We start from the raw sequence: 22,018 nt of genomic DNA on the forward strand, positions 1-22,018 counted from the left end.
GACTCGAATCCTGCAGACACAGCCTGGCTACATCTTGCTCCGGGACGAGACCTCATGGCCGGCTGTGAAATTCCAGACCCGGTCGCGAGGGCGTTTGGGACAGAGAAGGGTTTCGGGAGCGAAGGCTTTAAGTTTCCCTTCCAGGTGTAGAAGCTTCCACTGACCACCTCTCTTGGTCCTCTTGTCTGTAACCCCAGTTTTCAGGCACATTGGAGTTCTGAGGGCAGTACTGTCTCGAAGGCAGAAACAAATGTTGTTGGTTAAGCTTAGGCAAGTAATCATAATTGGTTAAAGTTAGGGTAAGGGGTTGGGGGAAGTTTAATAAATAAATAAATTGGTTAAGTTTAGGGGTTGGGATGAGGTTAGAAAACAAAAAACAAACCAGCGACCTTGAGTATGGCAACCCACGTGTATCTGCAACTAATATTCAAGGTACACAAGCCTGTAACAAAAGGAGAATTTAGACTGACCATTGTGGAAATAATACAGTCAACTGTGAGAGAAAAAAAGAAAGCGATGAAAAACTATTTTTTCCATCACCAGCTTGGGTAAACCTTCCCTGAAACGTACAGGTCAATATTTGCCAGCGGCGGAAACGTGATCATCTCTAAAGCAGGCCTAGCAGGAATACAGTCAGTGCCACAGAATGACTTTTGCGTTTCAGGACGAGAGAAGAGAGAAGGTGTGTGTGTTTGTTTACGTCCCACTGGGCAGCCCATGTAATTTCAACATTGACATTTTGGTAATATTTGGTTGAGATGTTGATCAAGGAGAATTCAACCTTTATTCACCCACTCAAAAAAACAGTTAGCTGAATTCCCAGTGTTATCACTGCGCTTTCAACCATTTAAAAGCACAAAGTTCAAATGGGAATAAAATGTCAAATATTTTGTATTTATATAACAACTTAATTTTATCACTGTGCTTCATCTAATAGCACATCCAAATTACATGGATTTCAGTTCAGATTAAAGGAAAAGTATGATTATTATAGCAATTGTGAAAATCTACACCAATGCATGCAATCTTGAACATACATGCTTTTTAAGATTACAAAAGAAGACATTGCTAGTTACATTAAGCCTTCTGTAATGTGGCCATGGATGTGTTACTCATTTTAAGATTGAATAAATACTGTTACATTAGTTTGTAAGATAGTGTTAACTTTCAGCTATTTACTGTATTACATAAGTATTATTGAATTGCGTTTGGTTGACAACGCAACCAAATATCAACATTTCAAGGATATCTAATGCTTGGATAGTTTCATCTGAACCACTGGTTAAATCCTATTTTTTTACTTACATTTTTGGTTTAGTTGGAGACGTGAATCCAACATAGAATTTGTTAACTTGTCAACAAGTTAATAGGCTATTTACTGTGTGGCAAAAGTGATACTGAATTGTGTTTGGTTGTCAATTCAACCAAATATTAACATTAATTCCAGTTTTTCTACAAATTTATAATTGATACAGTACCTTTAGAAAGTGTTCATACCCCTTGACTTTTTCCACATTTTATCGTGTTACAGCCTGAATTTAAAATGGATTCAATTTAGATTTTGTGTCACTGGCCTACACACAAGTTAAATAAAGGTTAAATACATCATTTTTATTAAAGAAACAATACCCCATAATGTCAAAGTGGAATTATGTTTTTATACATTTTTACAAATTAATTTAAAATGAAAAGCTGAAATGTCTTGAGTCAATATGTATTCAACTTCTTTGTTATGGCAAGCCTAAATAAGTTCAGGAGTAAAAATGTGTTTAAGTCACATAGTAAGTTGCATGGACTCACTCTGTGTGCAATAATAGTGTTTAACATGATTTTTGAATGACTACCTCATCTCTGTACCCCTAACATACAATTATCTGTAAAGTCCCTCAGTCGAGCAGTGAATTTCAAACACAGATTCAATCACAAAGACCAGGGAGGTTTTCCAATGCCTCGTAAAGAAGGCCACCTATTGGTAGATGGGGGAAAAAAGCAGGCATTGAATGTCCCTTTGAGCATGGTGAAGTTATTAATTACACTTTGGATGGTGTATCAATACACCCAGGCACTACAAAGATGCGGGCGTCCTTCCTAACTCAGTTGCCAGAGAGGAAGGAAATCACTCAGGGATTTTCCCACAAAGCTAATGTTGACTTTAAAACAGTTACAGAGTTTAATGGCTGTGATAGGAGAAAAGTGAGGATGGATCAACAACATTGTAGTTACTCCACAATACTAACCTAAATGACAGAGTGAAAAGAAGGAAGCCTGTACAGAATACAAATATTCAAACATGTATCCTGTTTGCAATATGGCACTAAAGTAAAACTGCAAAAAAAATTGGCAAAGAAATTAACTTTATGTCCTAAACACAAAGCTCTATGTTTGGGGCAAATCGAACACAACACATCACTGAGTACCACACTTCATATTTTCAAGCATGATGTTGGCTGCATCATGTTATGGGTATGCTTGTCATCGGCAAGGACTAGAGAGTTTTTGGTGATAGAAAGAAATGGAATAGGATAACCTGGTTCAGTCTGCTTTCTAACAGACACTGCGAGACAAATTCACCTTTCAGCAGGACAATAACCTAAAACACAAGGCCAAATATACACTGGAGTTGCTTACCAAGACAACTCATGTTCCTGAGTGGCCTAGTTACAGTATTGACTTAAATCCACTTCAAAATCTATGGCAAGACATGACAATGGCTGTCTAACAATGATCAACAACCAACTTGACAGAGCTTGAAGAGTTTTTGAAAGAATGTGCAAATATTGTACAATCCAGGTGTGCAAAGCTCTTAGAGACTCACCCAGAAAGACTCAGGAGCCATAATCACTGCCAAAGATGCTTCTACAAAGTATTGACTGAGGGGTGTAAATACTTACAGTATGTAAATTAGATATTTCTTTATTTCATAAAAAAAAATGTGCAAACATTTCTAAAAACATGTTTTCACTTTGTCATTATGGGGTATTGTGTGTAAATGGGGCAGCAGGGTGGCAGGGTAGCCTAGTGGTTAGAGCGTTGGGCTAGTAACCGAAAGGTTGCAAGTTTGAATCCCCGAGCTGACAAGGTAGAAATCTGTCGTTCTGCCCCTGAACAAAGCAGTTAACCCACTGTTCCTAGGCCGTTATTGAAAATAAGAATTTGTTCTTAACTGACTTGCCTAGTTAAATAAAGCTACAAAAAAAAGAATTTAAATGGGTGAGAAGAAACACAACAAAAAGTGGAATACGTCAAGGGTTAAGAATACTTTCTGAAGGCACTGTATATGTATTGTCTATTTATTGTTGAATTGAAACAATAGCTGTTGATGACTTTGCAAATCATCAAGTCAACTCAATCATCAAGTTTGCAGACGACACAACCATAGTAGGCCTGATTACCAACAATGACGAGACAGCCTACAGGAAGGAGGTGAGAGACAGAAAATAATATCTCCCTCAACGTCAACAAAACAAAGGAGCTGATCGTGGACTTCAGGAAAAAGCAGAGGGAGAACGCCCCTATCCACATTGATGGGACCGCAGTGAAGAAGGTGGAAATCTTCAAATTCCTCAGCATACACATCACTGACGATCTGAAATGGTCCACCCACACAGACAGTGTGGTGAAGAAAGGCGCAACAGCGCCTCTTCAACCTCAGGAGGCTGAAGTAATTTGGCTTGGCCCCTAAGACCCTCACAAACTTTTACAGATGCACAATTGAGAGCATCCTGTCAGGCTGTATCACCGCCTGGTACGGCAACTGCACTGACCGCAACCGCAGGCCTCTCCAGAGGGTGGTGCGGTCTGACAAACACACCACCGGGGGCACACTGCCTGCCTTACAGGAAGTAAGGCGATTTTAGCATGGTGGGATAAAAATAAATAAAAGTGGGATGCATGCCAGCAAAGCCACTGCACAACACAACATTAAACAATACATTCATTCCACTATAACGGTGACAAACGGTGCCCACAAACTATTAGGACCTACATAAAGCTGTCCCAACACCAGAGTCCCAACAGCAGTCCCAACACCTTACCACTGCTACACCTGGCTCTCACCGGAGTCTTGTCTGGCAGCAAAACAGCTCATTCAGCCTCATTTACTGCCTCTTAAAAAAACATAGCTGATATGGCTGACTTGCTGAAACAAATGTGGTTTTAACTGACAATTGACATGTACAAACTATGGCATAAGGGGATGACAAGCAGATAAGAGGCAATCCGTAACTTCGATTAAGACATTAATGAGCGAGCTAGGACGGACGTAGTAAATATAACTATTTGTTCAGCACTTTTGAAGTGTACAGCGACAGAATTCAGACATGGGCTGTTCTTACAGTGTTCTCCCTGTACACCAATTCAGAACCGTAGGATAAATAAAGGGGACATATAAGTAGACAATGAAAGCTCTTTCAATATTCGATGATTACATTTCTCAAAAACAGGTTATAGGCTACATGTGCACCACCAAGTCAAAACAGTAGGTGAAATTAAGAGGTGAAAATAGACCAAATTATTAGGGTGAGACACATGGGCTCCTAACAGCTTACTACACAACATACAATTAGTATATCCTTTCTTAGCTACAGTATACATATCTCCCAGGCATATTACATAATTTATGCAGCAGCATACAGACATTGTTGGACTCTCCTTGTTGTGCTGTGCTCACTTGAACAGGAAGGTGGCGCGGCGGTCCTTCGTGGGCAAATTTTATCATCAAACTTTGTCAGTCTGGAATTCTCTGGATTTATGGTGCTTTCAAGACAACTGGGAACATGGAAAAAAAGTTGAATCCTGATGACGTCAGTGATCTTCAGGTCGCAGCTCTAGAAAGAGGCCTGAGTTCCTGATTTACAAATCTCAATAAGATGAAAGTTCAAAATGTATTTTCCTAGTCGTAGCTCGTTTTTCCAGAGTTCCAAGTTGTCTTGAACTCACTGAAGTCAGATTTTGCAGTTCTGAGTTAACAGCTGTTTTGAGCATGGCATAAATCATGCTTCATTGACAGCAGGGCCAATGTTGAATGTTTATAATTTAAAACTAGGAAAAGAGACCATTAATCTTAGACTTGGGACAGCACAGCCACTCCACTGAATAGCCGGCTAATGATTGCTTTACAATGCTTGCAGTTACCCACTGATTCCTTCCAAACCACTCATTGTTGAATTTACGATTTCCAACTTGTTGTGTAATGTTTATGTCCAATGGCCGATGAGCACCAATACGTTTTATCTATAATTTCTCTTCGTTATTTCTCTTCATATGACAAGGATCAAAAAGGATTTGCCAGTAGATTGTCGACTTGATTCATTATGATGACTGCCGTATATACATAGACATGGAATCACTGGTCACTTTAATAATGGAACACTAGTCACTTTAATAATGTTTACATACTGTACAGTATATAATGTATTCTATTCTACTGTATTTTAGTCAATACCACTCCGACATTGCTCATCCTAATATTTATATATTTCTTCATTACATTATTTTACTTTTAGATTTGTGTATTGTTGTGAATTGTTAAATATTACTGCACTGTTGGAGCTAGGAACACAAGCATTTCACTACACCCGCAATAGCATTTACTAAATATGTGTGACCAAATAAATGTTATGTTATTTGAAATAGTATCATTGATGATACATGACTCATAAAGTATGGGTTACATTTAATTTGCTCTTATGAACCTACCCTTTGGAATGACTTTGATAGCAACAGTGAATATATTTTGTTATTAAGAGACCTCTTAAAACCCTGGATGGCAGACCAAATTAAAAGCTGTAGATAGATCAACTCTCCAGTAGGAGGTGCTGCCCAGCCTTTAGTTTTTTTTCTGATAGTGGACATAACGTTGAAGATCTGACGTTGTTTCAAAGGTACAAATTCAACATTTTATGCAAGGTTGGTCTATGCTGAAAATTGGTTACATGGATGACATAATCCCAGTGGTGGAAAAAGTACCCACTTGTCATACTTGAGTATAGTTTTTTTCCAACTGCTTACACACAAAATCTTTTCATGTCACACGATTTTTGAAACCTCTCACTCAAAGTGCAAAACTACACACCAAATATCCAAAACCATAAGCTATTTCTCAGCCTTTGACTCAGTTGTCAATTGCATAAAACACTTTTTTCAAAACACTACACACAATTCTCTACCTAAAACACAAAAATCTAACAGGAAGTGACTTGCTTTCCTTTTCCAAACACAACCAATCAAAATGCTACACTTATTCACCAGGTCACACACACAATAGGACAGAGGGCAATTACCAATGTCCCTGGACAGCGTGGGGGTAATATAACTATGTGTGCTGCCATCACTCAAAACAGGGTCCTGCATCACAATGCCACACTGGGTCCGTACAACACCGGCCATATGCTCACTTTTCTGGATGCAATTTACACAATGCTTGTCCCTGATCCAGATCAGGAGCCTGCTAGATTTGTGGTTTTATGGGACAATGTTAGTTTTCACCGGGCTGTTCTGGTCCAAAACTGGTTTGCCACCCATCCACAATTTGTAGTTTTGTACCTACCCCCATATTCACCTTTTCTAAATCCCATATAGGAATTCTTCTCAGCCTGGCGCTGGAAAGTGTATGATCGCCAACCCTATGTCCGCATGCCGCTTCTCCAGGCAATGGAGGACGCATGTGGGGACATGCGAATACTTTTGGGTGTCAGGGAAAATGTATGGAGTAAAAAGTACATTCTTTTCTTTAGGAATCCAGTGACGTAAAAGTAAAAAGTAAAGTAAAGTACAGATACCCACCAAAAATTACTTAAGTAGTACTTTCAAGTTTGTTTCCTTAAGTACTTTACACCGCTGCTTAATCCTATGGTTGAAATTTCACCCTCAAAACAACAGTTGATTACTTTTTTCAAATCCACTATATTTTACAAGTAGATTCCACGTCACAATACATTGACAGATTGCGTTGAAACAACGTTGATTCAACTAGTTTGTGCCCGGTGTGTGTGTGTGTGAGTGTGTGAGTGTGTGTGTGTGTGTGTGTGTAAGGTTAGCATTGGGCATGGTAGTTGTCACTCACACACATTATGCAATATATAGTATTTTCTATGCTCCTATGATGCCCAGACTGTGTAATTGTTATTGTAATTGTAAGATGCAAGGCTCCCTTGCAAAAGAGACCTTGGTCGGTCTCAATGGGACCTTCTGAAATTCAGCCCAAGTCAGAACCTTCAGGAGACAAGCAAGGGAGGGTCAGCTCTCCTCAACCGATCATCCCACCCTCCTCCACCCCCTACATCAGACAGCTGAGTCCAGCCTGGAAAAGACAACACAGAAGATCCAAGGGAGGAAAAATCACAAAGTCTCACTTTTCTTGCACATCAGAGCAACTGTTCAGGAGCCGCACTTTCCGATTGCCAATTGAAAAAAAAAGGTGTTGCTGTTCTGACACCTCAGTGTACATTGGAACGTTTCAGTGGCAACTAATTGCAATGTCTGGCTACTTGAAGGGGCACCTTTCTTGCCCACCTAAAGTTGTAGCAGTGGCTCTGAAATCTTCAGTTCAGGTCCATTTGTCTACAACAACAACAAAAATGTCTATCAATCTGTCTCTCTAATGCATGTCTGTCTAACGCACCTTAATGCATGTCTTCCCTCATCTGCTCCATTCAGCCCTTTAACCACCCATTCACCATTTATCCATTCCTCCAACCCCCCATCCCATCCATCCATCCCTTCAACCATTTACTTACTCACTCTAATAAAGGACACAGAAAGTCTCTGGGCCATCTGTAACAGTACCTAACCTGTGGGAATAAGAAGTTATTTTAAGAAAGCCTCTTTTCTCTCTTTTTGACTTCTCTTTTGAGGCAGCAGGACTGAAAATGCTCTAGGGCTACTTGTGCACATAATCTGTGCAGACACTGGCCCCTGTTTGCCCAAGCCTGGCCTGGCATGCCTTGGTATGGAGTTAGACAGTGGAGTGAAAACACATTCAGCAATGTGCAGCGGTGGAAAAACTACACAATTGTCAAAAGGAAAGATACCTTTAATAGAAAATGACTCAAGTAAAAGTCATCCAGTAAAATGTCACTTGAGTAAAAAATCTAAAGGTATTTGGTTTTAAGTATACTTACGTATCGAAAGTAAATGTAATTGCTAAAATATACTTAAGTATCAAAAGTAAAAGTATAAATCATTTCACATTCCTTATATTAAGCAAACCAGACGGCACGATTTTCTTGTTTTTTAAATTTATGGATAGCCAGGGGCTCACTCCAACAGACATCACTTACAAATGAAGCATTTTTGTGTTTAGTAAGTCCACCAGATCAGAGGCAGTAGGGATGACCAGGGATGTTCTCGTGATAAATATGTGAATTGGACCATTTTCTTCTCCAGCTAAGTATTCGAAATGTAACGAGTACTTTTGGGTCTCAGGAAAAATGTATGGAGTAAAAAGTACATTATTTTCTTTAGGAATGTAGTGGAGTAAATAGTCATGTAAAGTACAGATACCCCAAAAAACTACTTAAGTAGTACTTTAAAGTATTTTTACATAAGTACTTCACAACACTAGAAATGTGGCACTTTTATCTTCTCCAAAACGTTGTAGTGCCCATCCCCAATACCCCTTGACAAGCCTCTCTATTTGCTCAAAAGGTGAACAAGACTGAAGAGGAAAAATGCAGTTCTATGGAGTAAGAGTTTGACAATGCATGGTTTATGTTATCAATACCACAATATACCGTACATAATCTGTCAACACTTTTCCCCCAAGATAAACAATGAAAAGAGTTGTTACAAAAGGGTGAGTGATCTTTAAGGCTTGAAATATACAATTCTTCGTTTGATTCTTTTTAAATTACAATACAAACCTGACTGCCTAATATAGCCAATTACATACAGTGCATTCGGAAAGTATTCAGACCCCTTCACTTCTTCCATATTTTGTTACGTTACAGCCTTATTCTAAAATGAAAAAATAAATAAAACATCTCACAATCTATAAGCAATACCACATTATGACAAAGTGAAAATAGTTATTTTGTAATTTTTGAAAATGTATTAATAATAAAAAGCAGAAATACCTTCTTTACATAAGTATTCAGACCCTTTGCTATGAGACTCAAAGTCCTTGAGATGTTTCTACAACTTGATTGGAGTCCACCTGTGAAAAATTCAATTGATTGGACATGATTTGGAAAAGCACACGCCTGTCTATATAAGGTCCCACAGTTGATAGTGCATCTCAGAGCATAAACCAAGACATGAGGTCAAAGGAATTGTCTGAAGGAATTGGCCTCAGTAATTGTCCGCCCTGCCAAACTGAGCAATCGGGGGGGGAAAGGGCCTTGGTCATTGAGGTGACAAATAACCCGATGGTTAATCTGACAGCGCTCCAGAGTTCCTTTGTGGAGATGGGAGAACCTTCCAGAATGACAACCATCTATGCAGCACTCCACCAATCAGGATTTTATGGTAGGGTGGCGAGATGGAAGCCACTCCTCAGTAAAAGGCACATGACAGCCTGCTTGGAGTTTGCCAAAAGGCACCTAAAGGACTCTCAGACCATGAGAAACAAGATTCTCTGGTCTAATGAAACCAAGATTGAAGTCTTTGGCCTGAATGCCAAGTGTCACATCTGGAGGAAACCTGCCACCATCCCTACAGTGAAGTATGGTGGTGGTAGCATCATGCTGAGGGGATGTTTCAGCAGCAGGGACTGGGAGTCTAGTCAGGATCGAGGGAAAGATGAACAGAGCCTTGATGAAAACCTGCTCCAGAGCACTCAGGACCTCACACTGGAGTGAAGGTTCACCTTCAAACAGGACAACAACCCTAAGCAAACAGCCAAGACAACGCAGGAGTGGCTTCAGGACAAGTCTCTGAATGTCCTTGAGTGGCCCAGCCAGAGCCCGGACTTGAACCCAATCAAGCATCTCTGGAGAACTGAAAATAGCTGTGCAGCAACTGTCCCCACCCAACCTGACAGAGCTTGAGAGGATCTGCAGAGAAGAATGGGAGAAACTCCCCAAATACAGGTGTGCCAAACTTGTAGCGTCATACCCAAAATATTCAAGGCTGTAATCGCTGCCAAAGCTGCTTCAACAAAGTACTGAGTAAAGGGTCTGAATACTTATGTACAGTAAATGTGATATTTACGTTGGTTTTATTTTTAATACATTTGCAAAAATTGAAAACCTGAAAACCTGTTTTTGCTTTGTCATTATCGGGTATTGTGTGTAGATTGATAAATAAATAAAAACTATTTAATACATTTTAGAATAAGGCTGTAACGTAACAAAATGTGTAAAAAGAGAAGGGGTCTGAATACTTACCGAATGCACTGTACATATCAAGTGTGCTATCACTATCCAAAATAACAATTTCTTTACATCTGTGCTTCCTGTGTGAAGCTAAGGTAAATCCTGAGCTGATATTTTACTGTTTTAGACATGTGTTTTTGTTATTTTATTAATCTATTATTGTTTTATGGTAAAGTGTATTGGGATTTTAAATGCACTAGTTTTGCTCGTTGGGCGATGGGCCCCAGGTAAGGATATCATCAAATGCAGCCTACTGCTGCTTATTCATCGCTGTAAAACACTTAATTTCCACGTTTTTCTCAGATAAAAATTACATCTCACTACAATAGACAAATAGTGCATGAATTGTTATGCAGACAGAGAAGAGATCAGAGAAAACAGACAAGCAGACAGACAGGCAAATATAAAAGGAAAAACAATAGTCTGTCTAACGATGATACAAAGCAGAAGATATCAAATGCACCTGACAAACAAATATGGCACGTGTACAAAGGCATGCAGGACTCCACATTCCATAATTGGTGCAGCAACTCACTAGTCATTGGTTTCTTTATTACAACCACTGATAAATTACATCACCAATCATGCTAAAAGTACATGTTATTTATTCATGATCAATGGATCAATGTTCCATTGGTAATCGTGTCATTAGACCAGTTTACACACAATGATTCTTTAACCCCAACTAAATGTACGTAGTAGCTAAGTCTTCAGACATCAGTCAATCAAACAAGGGATTCAGGGGAGATTCAAATAGGTCATTGGAGATCACTTGAATGGAGCCTTGATATGGATCCATGGCAGGAATCTGGATAAGTAAAGCTATCTGATACAGTGCTGCTCTCACTGTTAGACACCATAGATCTGACAGTTCCAGTTCACAAGATGGTCTCTAGTTCCTTTAGAGACAAAGAGCAGCAGGGGTCCTCATCTCCCAACCGCTGGGGCACAGAGACTGCAGTCTCTGTCTTGGCTCCACCACCACCCACTTGGATCCCCTCGTTAGCAGCCCTGGGGTGCCTGGGAAAGGCACCAACACCGGCCCCAGCTCCAGCCCCCACCCCGGGCCTCCAAATGACCAGTTTCTGCCTCGGGGTCTCCGTGTTGCTGGGCACATAACCTGGCAGGTTGGTGAGGGGATGGAAGGTGGAGGTGAGGCGTGGCTGCCTGCTTCCCCCTCCCACGTTGCTTCCCCCAGCTCCTCCCACCCCAGATGCCCCTCCCCCATTCAGGGACATTCCTCTGGGATTGGCCACAGTCAGACTCACGCTGTGGGTGGTGGTGTGTGACATCATACCGCCGTAGTAGCAGCTGCCCCCGCCCCCACTGCTGGTCACCCGGGTCTTCTGTTTGAGGTCCAGGGCCAGGCTCCGCCGTAGCCATGCCTTCTTTACCTCCGCCTGCACCTGGGAAGACAGGAATTAAAGTGGAACTGACAGTGTTTTAGCAACATTAAATCTTATAAAAATCTGTTACATTTTCTGACAAGCGAGCACTTAGATATGCTCGTTTTCATAAATTCATAGAATGTTTGGGAATGACAGAGTAAGGCATTTGTGAAAATTCTATAGTAATAAACAGTGAGAAAGCGGCCGTGTGTTTGGACAATTAATAGACACTGCTGTAAATATAACCTAATAAAAACATCGGTCTCATCCAGGACCGGAGTCTATGCAGACCGGTGTGCCATAACCAATCAGAGCTACAGTAGCCCTTTATGCAAAAAAGCTATTTGCCACACGGGCCTGCCATCATTCACTTTGAACTGGACTGTGTGTTTACAGGCAGTAGTAACAGCACGACTTTAGATTATTAGAATGCATTCGGCAAAAGCCACAAAAATATGTAAATATCAGGGGAGTCCTCTTACATTTGGGAACTTTACAGTCCTATTGATCAAACCATGATAAGGTAGGCTCTCTCTCCCTCAGTTATGCACATCAACAACAAGATCAACAACTAATAGCAAGAGCAAGATGAGCTAAAATCTAACGACGGAACATTAGATAAACCCTCTCAAAAATGTTCAGCTAGTTGGCTATCAAAATTGCACTGATTAACAATGGGGAATAGTAGCTTGCCCGTCCTTCTGCCGCTTGCCTGCCAATGCATGCTTGTCCCAACCCACGTTTTGACAACTGAATGGGAACTTGCCTGACCGCCCATTTGATCGATGCCAAATACATTTGATTGACAACTAAGTGTGTGTTTGTAAATTCCCTTCAGTGTGTCAGAGGGCGCTCTGGGTCGTTCGTAAATTCAGAGCATTGTCAAATAGTCTGTTCGTAAATTCAGAGCGTTTAGCTCTCCGAGCGTTCAGACTGCACAATTAAGTGATAATGCCCGAGAAGCCGGTGTTTGGAGGATATATTGGCACAGGTGTTGTTAGGCCCGAGACGAAACACCGGCTTCGAGGGCATTATCGCTTTTATACAACGGGTTACCAACATATTCAAATAATAATTGACATATTTTCATTAAAAACTTCATTTTGTTGAATTTATTCATACCATTTCATCCTTCCACAAGATATAGTTCCGACACAAATCTAGGATTGCTACCCAAGCCGGCTGGTCGTTCGTTCTATCGGTTCGGTTGCCAGAGACGCGACCCAGTCGTTCAGTCTTTTTGTTCTGTATCTACGGACGCGACGCAGTCATTCATTCTACATGTCCATTGCCATACTTGCTGTCAACATTCTTATCCCTTGATTGCTAGGTAGCCAACTTCGGCTAACTTACAGTCACGTCAAACAGTGCAGCCAGAATAACAACAGTAGCTGCATTTATTTAGATACATCCATAACAATGAGCTAAAGATGCACGATTTCGCCTGGCATAAAAAATGTGCACTCTCATCAGGACACTGTTGTTCAGAGGAGCTAGCCAACAACACAGCTAAAACAATCACTTCAAACTGAAGCTGGAATGACTGCAAACTAGCTGCACTTCGTTTCTTTTTACCTTTTTTCAATTGACATTTCTTTGTATATATCTATACAAATTATGGCAGCTGATTCATGATTTCGACTGGCTGAGAAATGCTGCCTGCCTGTCTCGTCCCGACTCCCGACACGTTCATTACTATGGGACAGCTGGAGATCGAATTCGCATTTGAAAATATTGAAACAATGTTGTAAATGTCAGACAGACAGACAAGGTTAATACAAATCTCTGCTGTTGAAAACGAAATGTTTGTCTAAAAGAAATGTGAGATAATGTGTAGTTGCATTTTATAGAGGAGATCAAGTTTATAAATTGCCTGGCTGGGCTGATGAGACAGTGGATTGAGCAGTCAGATGGAACAGAGTAAATAGGCATTTTAACATCATAGATTTAACCAGTGGTAACATGTGGAATAGGCACCGACAGGAATGCGGTTTTAACCAATCAGCAATCAGGATTAGAACCACCCGTTGTATAACGCACTATTGACACTGGACAGTTAATCTGAGCGTTCCTCACAATGGCAGTCAAGCACACAAAGTTGGGTAGCTTGCTAACTACTTCTGGACACAAATGATAGAAGAACTCACACACAGGAGGCTGGTGGCACCTTAATTGGGTAGAACGGGCTCATGATAATGACTGGAGCGGAATCAGTGGAATGGTATCAAATACGTCAAACACATGGTTTCCAGGTGTTTGATACCTTTCCATTTGCTCCGTTACGGCCATTATTATGAGCCGTTCTCCCCACGGTAGCCTCCACTGACCATTTACTCACCCTAGCAGGGCTGGTTAGGCTGTTTATATGTTATCTAGTGTGTTAGTGACCAACTGTGCTGCTGGCAACAATTTAATTACTTTTTTGGCAGACGTTTACTGACACCGGTCATATTCAATGGGTGTTGTGCTTTCGTTTGTAAATTCATTAGTTATTCTGCGCACCAGAGTGAATTTACGTATGCAAGAGATATGCTAACTGGATAATTTAAGTTCAGCAAAGCTAGCTAGCTAGCAAAGTGATTCACATTTATTGCTAGCTAACCAAATGGCAACATGTGGAACAACATGTGGAAAAAGAAAAGAGGTCTTATGACACAATGACATTCCCAAGCCATAAAACTGCTTAACAATTAATCAAATGGCCACCGGACTATTTACATTGACACCCCCCCTCCATTGGTTTTGTACACTGCTGCTACTCGCTGTTTATTATCTATGCATAGTCACTTCACCCCTACCTACATGTACAAATTACCTCAACTAACCTGTACCCCTGCACAATTATTCAGTACCGGTACCTCCTGTATATAGCCTCGTTATTGTTTTTTTATTGTGTTACTTTTTATAATTTTTTACTTTAGTTTATTTGGTAAATATTTTCTCAACTCTTCTTGAACTGCACTGTTGGTTAAGGGCTTGTATTTGGCGCATGTGACAAATAAAGTTTGATTTGATTTGATTCGATTAGTTACATTCATCCGTTTTTGTACAAAATATTGAGTCATTGAAACTGAAACAGTGCATCACGAATGAAGGAGGCAGCAAATAATGTACCAGGCCAGCTGTGCTTCAATGAACTGCATCCATCTACAGTGACAGCCTTATTCTAAAATGGATTGAATTGTTTGTTTTCCTCATCAATCTACACACAATACCCCATAATGACAAAGCAAAAACAGTTTGAGAATTTTTTTCTAATTTATAAAAAATAAATAAACTGAAATATCACATTTACATAAGTATTCAGACCCTTTACTCAGTACTTTGTGGAAGCACCTTCGGCAGCGATTACAGCCTCGAGTCATCTTGGGTATGACGCTACAAGCTTGGCACGCCTGTATTTGAGGAGTTTCTCACATTCTTCTCTGCAGATCCTCTCAAGCTCTGTCAGGTTGGATGGGGAGCGTCGCTGCACAGATATTTTCAGTTCTCTCCAGAGATGATCGATCAGGTTCAAGTCCGGGCTCTGGCTGGGCCACTCAAGGACATTCAGAGACTTGTTCCGAAGCCACTCCTGCATTGTCTTGGATGTGTGATTAGGGTCGTTGTCCTTTTGGAAGGTGAACTTTTGCCCCAGTCTGAGGTCCTGAGCGCTCTGGAGCAGATTTTAATCGAGGATCTCTCTGTACTTTGCTCCATTCATCTTTCCCTCGATCTTGACTAGTATCCCAGTCCCTGCCGCTGAAAAACATCCCCACAGCATGATGTTGCTACCACCATGCTTCACCGTAGGGATGGTGCCAGGTTTCCTCCAGACGTGACGCTTGGCATTCAGGCCATAGAGTTCAATCTTCATTTCATCAGACCAGAGAATCTTGTTTCACATGGTCAGAGTCATTTCGGTGCCTTTTGGCAAACTCCAAGCCGGGCTGTCATGTGCCTTTTACTGAGGAGTGGGTTTTGTCTAGCCACTCTAGCATAAAGGCCTGATTGGTGGAGTGATGCAGAGAAGGTTTTCCTTCTGTAAGGTTCTCCCATCTCCACAGAGGCACTCTGGAGCTCTGTCAGAGTAACCATTGGGTTGTTGGTCACCTCCCTGACCAAGGCACTTCTCCCCCAATTGCTCAGTTTGCAGCTCTAGGAAAAGTTTGTGGTTCCTAACTTCTTCCATTTAGGAATGATGGAGGCCACTGTGTTCTTGGGGAACCTCAATGCTGGGGAAATTCTTTGGTACCCTTTCCCAGATCTGTGCCTCGACACAATCCTGTCTTGGAGCTCTACAGACAATTCCTTCGACCTCATGGCTTGATTTTTGTTCTGACATGCACTGTCAACTGCGGGACATTAATAGACAGTGTGTCTTTCCAAATCATGTCCAATTAATTGAATTTACCACAGGTGGACTCCAATCAAGTTGTAGAAAAATCACAAGGATGATCAATGGAAACAGGATGCACATGAGCTCAATTTCGATTCTCATTGCAAAGGGTCTGAATTGTTATGTAAAGAAGGTATTTCATTTTTTTATTCTTAATACATTTGCAAATATTTCTAAAAACCTGTTTTCGCTTTGTCATTATGGGGTATTGTGTGTAGATTGATGAGGAAATGTATGTAATCAATTTTAGAATAAGGCTGTAATGTAACAACATGTGGAAAAAGAAAAGAGGTCTTAATACTTTCCGAATGCACTGTATTCTGCCAACAATGTTTGCAAGGAGCCTTACATATGAAACAGCCTACAAGGCAGCATCCTGATTCATCAGCCTGTGAGCATTCCAGGAATAGAGCTCACCCACTCCATGCGCGCAAAAAGGTTATTTATCTCGAAATTGGTTCACAAATTTGTTTTCATCCTTGTTACTGAGAATTTCTCCTTTGCCAAGATAATCCATACACCTGACAGGTGTGGCATATCAAAAAGCTGATTTAACAGCATGATCATTACACAGGTGCACCTTGTGCTGGGTACAATAAAAAGTCACTCAAATTTGCAGTTTTGTCACAGGACACAATGTCACAGATATCTCGTTTTGAGGGAGCGTGCAATTGGCATGATGATGGCAGGAATGTCCACCAGAGCTGTTGCCAGATAATTTAATGTTCATGTTCATCTACCGTAAGCCGCCTTCAACATCATTTTAGAGAATTTGGCAATATGTCCAACCGACCTACAACTGCAGACCACGTGTATTGTGTCATGTGGGAAAGAGGTTTTCTGATGCCAACATTGTGAACAGAGTGCCCCATATTGGCAGTGGGGCTATGATATGGGCAGGCATAAGCTATGGAAAACAAACACAATTGCCTTTTATCGATGGCAATTTGAATGCAGAGAGATACTGTGATGGGATCCTGAAGCCATTTTATCTGCCACCATCACCTCATGTTTCAGCATGATAATGCACGGCCCCATGTGGCAAGGATCTTTACACAATTCCTGGAAGCTGAAAATGTCCCAGTTCGTCCATGGCCTGCATACTCACCAGACATGTCACCCATTGAGGATGTTTGGGATGCTCCGGATTGACGTGTACAACAGTGTGTTCCAGTTCCTGCCAATATCCAGCAACTTCGCACAGCCATTGAAGAGGAGTGGGACAACATTCCACAGGCCAGAATCAACAGCCTGATCCACTCTATGCGAAGGAGATATGTCGTGCTGCATGAGGAAAATGGTGGTCACACCAGATACTGACTGGTTTTCTGATCCACGCCCCCACTTTTTTTAAAGGCATACTATATATACAGAAACGTATGTGGATAGCCCTTTAAATGAATGGATTTGGCTATTTCAGCTGCACCCATTGCTGACAGGTGTATAAAATTTAGCACACAGCCATGCAATCTCCATAGACAAACATTGGCAGTAGAATGGCCTTAGTGAAGAGCTCAGTGACTTTCAATGTGGCACCGTCATAGGATGCCACCTTTCCAACAAGTCAGTTCATCAAATTTCTGCTCTGCTACAGCTGCCCCAGTCAATTGTAAGTACTGTTGTTGTGAAGTGGAAAAGTCTAGGAGTAACAATGGCTCAACCAAGAAGTGGTAGGCCACACAAGCTCACAGAACGAGATTGCTGAGTCCTGATGCATGTACTGCGTACACATCGTTTGTCCTTGGTTGAAACAATCACTACCGAGTTCCAAACTGCCTCTGGAAGACACTTCAGCACAATAACTGTTCGTTGGGAGCTGTTTTTCATGGTTCGGGCTAGGATCCTTAGTTCCAGTGAAGGGAAATCTTAACGCTACAGCATACAATGACATTCGAGAGACGATTCTATGCTTCCAACCTTGTGACAACAGTTTGGGGAAGGCCCTTTCCTGTTTCATCATAACAATGCCCCAGTGCACAAAGCGATGCAGAAATGGTTTGTCGAGATTGGTGTGGAAGGACTTGACTGGTCTGTACAGAGCCCTGACCTCAACCCCATCGAACACCTTTGGGATGAATTGGAATGCCAACTGCGTGCCAGGCCTAATCGTCCAACATCAGTGCCGGACCTCACTAATGCTCTTGTGGCTGAATGGAAGGGAGTCTCTGGAGCAATATTCCAACAGCTAGTGGAAAGCCTTTCCAAAAGAGTGGAGGCTGCTAAAGCAGCAAAGGGGGGACCAACTCCATATTAATGCCCCTGATTTTGGAATGAGATGTTCGACGAGCAGGTGTCCACATACTTTTGGTCACGTAGAGTATCTGTGACCAACAGATGCATATCTGCATTTCCAGTCATGTGAAATCCATAGATTAGGGCCCAATTTATTTATTTAAATTTACTTATGTCCTTATATGAACTGTAACTCAGTAAAATCTTGGAAATTGTCACATGTTGCGTTTATATATTTGTTTAGGATATTTATACACAGTTATGCACGCTAACAACCAGCATAGGTAACAAGCTACTTAGCTAACTAGCTAGCTCACAAGTCTAGCCAAGTTAGCTGCGTTATTCCTTGAACGCGATTGACTGTAGTCTTTGGGGCACACAGCCAGGGAGACAATTGCCAGTCAAGCATTGTTCAGGGCTTAAAACATCAACGCAGCCACAGCGCTCCTTGATTAAGTGATTATTGTGCATCTGAACAAATCATTAGATGATGTGTGTAACTTTTGATTATATCTTCATCTCGACAAAACAATTGTTGTTATGTAGTGATTATGAGATAAGTCGTGACATAACGAGGGAAAATTATTTTTTATTCATATGTCCTCTCTGGACTTCCGTAGATATGCAAAATGAGGTAGGTTGTTCTGCATTTACCTCCCCATTGCAGAAACAGTAGATGAATGCCACAAAGAATCCCTGAAAGGATAAAAGGGAAAAAGCCCAAGTTTAGATAAAGGAAATAGATTTAGTGCTGTTCGACATTTATGAACAGGACTTAGGACAGATTTTTAGGATATAACATAAATCTGTCATCAATAGTCATCAACAGATGATGGACAATAGCCTGCATAAGATTAGCCTTTTTTCGTCATGAGTTTTGTACTGGAGGCAGCTCTGCAGAGTGGTGTCTAGCTAACACAGCCACAAAAAAAGACACACTGCTAACCATAATGCCTAACCCTAACCCTTCTTAGGGCTAGGCCCTTTTTTTTCTCAATTTCCGCCTGAATGACATGCCCAAAGTAAACTGCCTGTTCCTCAGGCCCTGAAGCTAATATATGCATATAATTGGTACCATTGGAAAGAAAACACTTTGAAGTTTGAAGAAATGTTAAAATAATGTAGGAGAGAGAATATAACACAATAGATATGGTAGAAGAAAATCCAAAGAAAAACCAAGCAGAATTATTTTTTTGAGAGACCATCCTCTTGGAATGGCAAGTATAAGGTCATATTGAATATTAGCTCCCTGGATGCAATTCTTATGGATTCCACAGGGTGTCAGCAGTCTATGTTCAAGGTTTCAGGCTTGTAACTTCAAAGACGAATACGAAATATCAGTTTTAGTACAGGAACACAGTCTTGGAAATTCGTGTTTGCGTGTGAGAGACCACTGTAGCTCAGTTGGTAGAGCATGGCGCTTGCAACGCCAGGGTTGTGGGTTCGATTCCCACGGGGGGCCAGTATTTAAAATATGTAATAAAATGTATGCACTCTACTGTAAGCTGCTCTGGATAAGAGCATCTGCTAAATGACTAAAATATCAATGTAAAAAATGTGTGCCATGAAGACAGGACGCACCTGCTAAAATCGGTTACCTATTGAACATACTTCTTTCCATAAGAAATATTATAGTTTGATTACATTTTAGGGTATCTGAGGAGTAAATAGAAACATATTTTGACTTGTTGAAATAAAGATTACATTTTCGGATTCCTTTCTCTGCATGTTGAACGAGTGGATTACTCAAATCGATGGTGCCAACTAAACAGACTTTTTGGGATATAAAGAAGGATTTTATCTAACAAAACGACACTACATGTTATAGCTGGAACCCTTTGGATGACAATCCCAAAATTAAATAAAGACCAAAAATCAAATGGTTTTTTTTATGAATTTTTACAATATAGCCAATTGTTACTTTTCAGCTGGCCTATCTATGGGGAAATCACTCAGTTCTGCCTCCAGGACAAGACTCGTGACAATAAACATCAACCTGCGATCAAAACACTAGAAAAATTATGTTTTTCTCTCAGGGAGTATTTGCCCTTTGGGGTGTCTGACCTGGGAAGAGTTGAAGAACATCTCGTAGTGCATCTGCACCTGCCACAACAGGCCCGTAACCTCAGTGTAGGGTAGAGCCATAAACACCATATAGTGCACTCCAAACAAGGGCATCAGGACAAGGGTGGATTTCAACAGCTTCCTGTGGACAGTAGCAGACACAATTTTACAGATAATATTATAGCAGTGAAGATGCTATTTATCTATGTTTGAATAGTGGCCTTGATTTAGAGAAACATGAAGCTATGTAAGACAACTTAGGATTTATCATCAAGATACAGCCATTGTATGGTGATTTCTGATTTCAAATTATATTTTTCAAAACCCAAATTTACAGTCACATGTCATGCAATCAGGAAAAACTAGCCTAGGCTGTATCGCAAGTGAAGAAATTGTGGGTTGTATCATATGCATAAAGCATGTATCCATTAATTTATCCATGCTATTACTAGTACTGTTTATTACATTACTAGTGCATTACTAGTTTATTACTAGTTTATTGTCAGTCTTTTACTGTTTATTACAAGTGCATTACCAGTTTATTACTAGTCTATTGTCAGTCTTTTACTGTTTATTATTAGTCTAATGCAGCCCCTCACCTGTACTGCTGACGGGGGTCCAGTTTGCCTGTGTTGGTCTCCCACAGCTTAGAGGCCAACACTCGGATGATGTTGAGGAACAAGAAGAAGTTCACCTGTAGGAAGAGTTAGAAATAGATGTAAGGTGTCCATATTAAGACAGCCTCAGAGTCACAAGGAGTTGGTGTAACAGTCACTCTGACTTCGGACACCGTATTCATGGTATAAAGTTGGAGATCAGCGGAAAGCGGAGACGTCCAATAAATAGTACCTTTCAGCTTTTGAGTTTATTTGGATTGTGTCAAATAAAATGTTTGATGTGAAATCAAGGATGCTATCAAACCATAAAAAAGGGACAAGAGACCAGTGCTTGTGAAGTGGATGAGTCTAGGTGAAAAGGAAATATTTGCTTACTACAATGGCTGCAAGAATTGGGACTTGATAGATCCACTTCAGATTTCCCGCACTGATGTCCCAGCACCTGCAAATGTGTGTAGAATAGCTACTGTTAAGTGTGATTATTCACTTCAATGTGATGTACACACAATTATGTATAAAGGGACTCACTGAGTGTCTGCCAATGATGCTCGCGCACTGACCCAAATGGACACAAACACCGCAGGGACACCTATGAGAGAGGGAGGCAAAGCGGTAGGAGGGTGAAATAGATTAATGTTGAATAATGTTGAATTCCCATCTGTGCTATCTTACATACACAACAAAGGTGTCTTTCCAGGGGGTCTTTTCCAATGGCGGAAAAAGTACCCAATTGTCATACTTGAGTAAAAGGAAAGACACTTTAAAAGAAAATGACTCAAGTAAAAGTAAAAGTCACCCAGTAAAATCCTACCTGTGTAAAAGTCTAAAAGTATTGTTATAAATATACTTAAGTATTAAAAGTAAATGGAATTCATAAAATATACTTAAGTATCAAAAGTAAAAATTATTTAAAATTCCTTATATTAAACAAACCAGACGGCACCATTTTCTTTGTTTTGTTTAATTTACGGATAGCGAGACATAATTTGCAAACAAAGCATGTGTTTAGTGAGCCCACCAGATATT

At 40.7% G+C, this 22,018-nt stretch overlaps 1 protein-coding gene across 2 annotated transcripts in view; it reads right to left on the minus strand.

Moving 5' to 3' along the window:
* Positions 1-10,844: 10,844 nt before the first annotated feature.
* Positions 10,845-22,018, minus strand: part of pth3r (parathyroid hormone 3 receptor) — a 60,262-nt gene continuing 49,088 nt past the window's right edge. Inside the window, exons 8-13 of one of the 2 annotated variants that reach the window (XM_014158628.2) lie at positions 21,521-21,581; positions 21,368-21,434; positions 20,975-21,069; positions 20,376-20,517; positions 18,966-19,007; positions 10,845-11,719 (exon numbers count right to left, since the gene is read on the minus strand). In XM_014158628.2, coding sequence (XP_014014103.1) covers positions 11,192-11,719; positions 18,966-19,007; positions 20,376-20,517; positions 20,975-21,069; positions 21,368-21,434; positions 21,521-21,581 — 935 coding nt within the window. In that variant the 3' untranslated portion in view covers positions 10,845-11,191. The remainder of the gene's footprint in view (positions 11,720-18,965; positions 19,008-20,375; positions 20,518-20,974; positions 21,070-21,367; positions 21,435-21,520; positions 21,582-22,018) is intronic. The other variant, XM_014158629.2, reaches the window with a different exon arrangement.

The sequence above is a fragment of the Salmo salar genome, chromosome ssa19 (assembly GCF_905237065.1).
Source record: "Salmo salar chromosome ssa19, Ssal_v3.1, whole genome shotgun sequence".
NCBI lineage: Eukaryota > Metazoa > Chordata > Actinopteri > Salmoniformes > Salmonidae > Salmo > Salmo salar.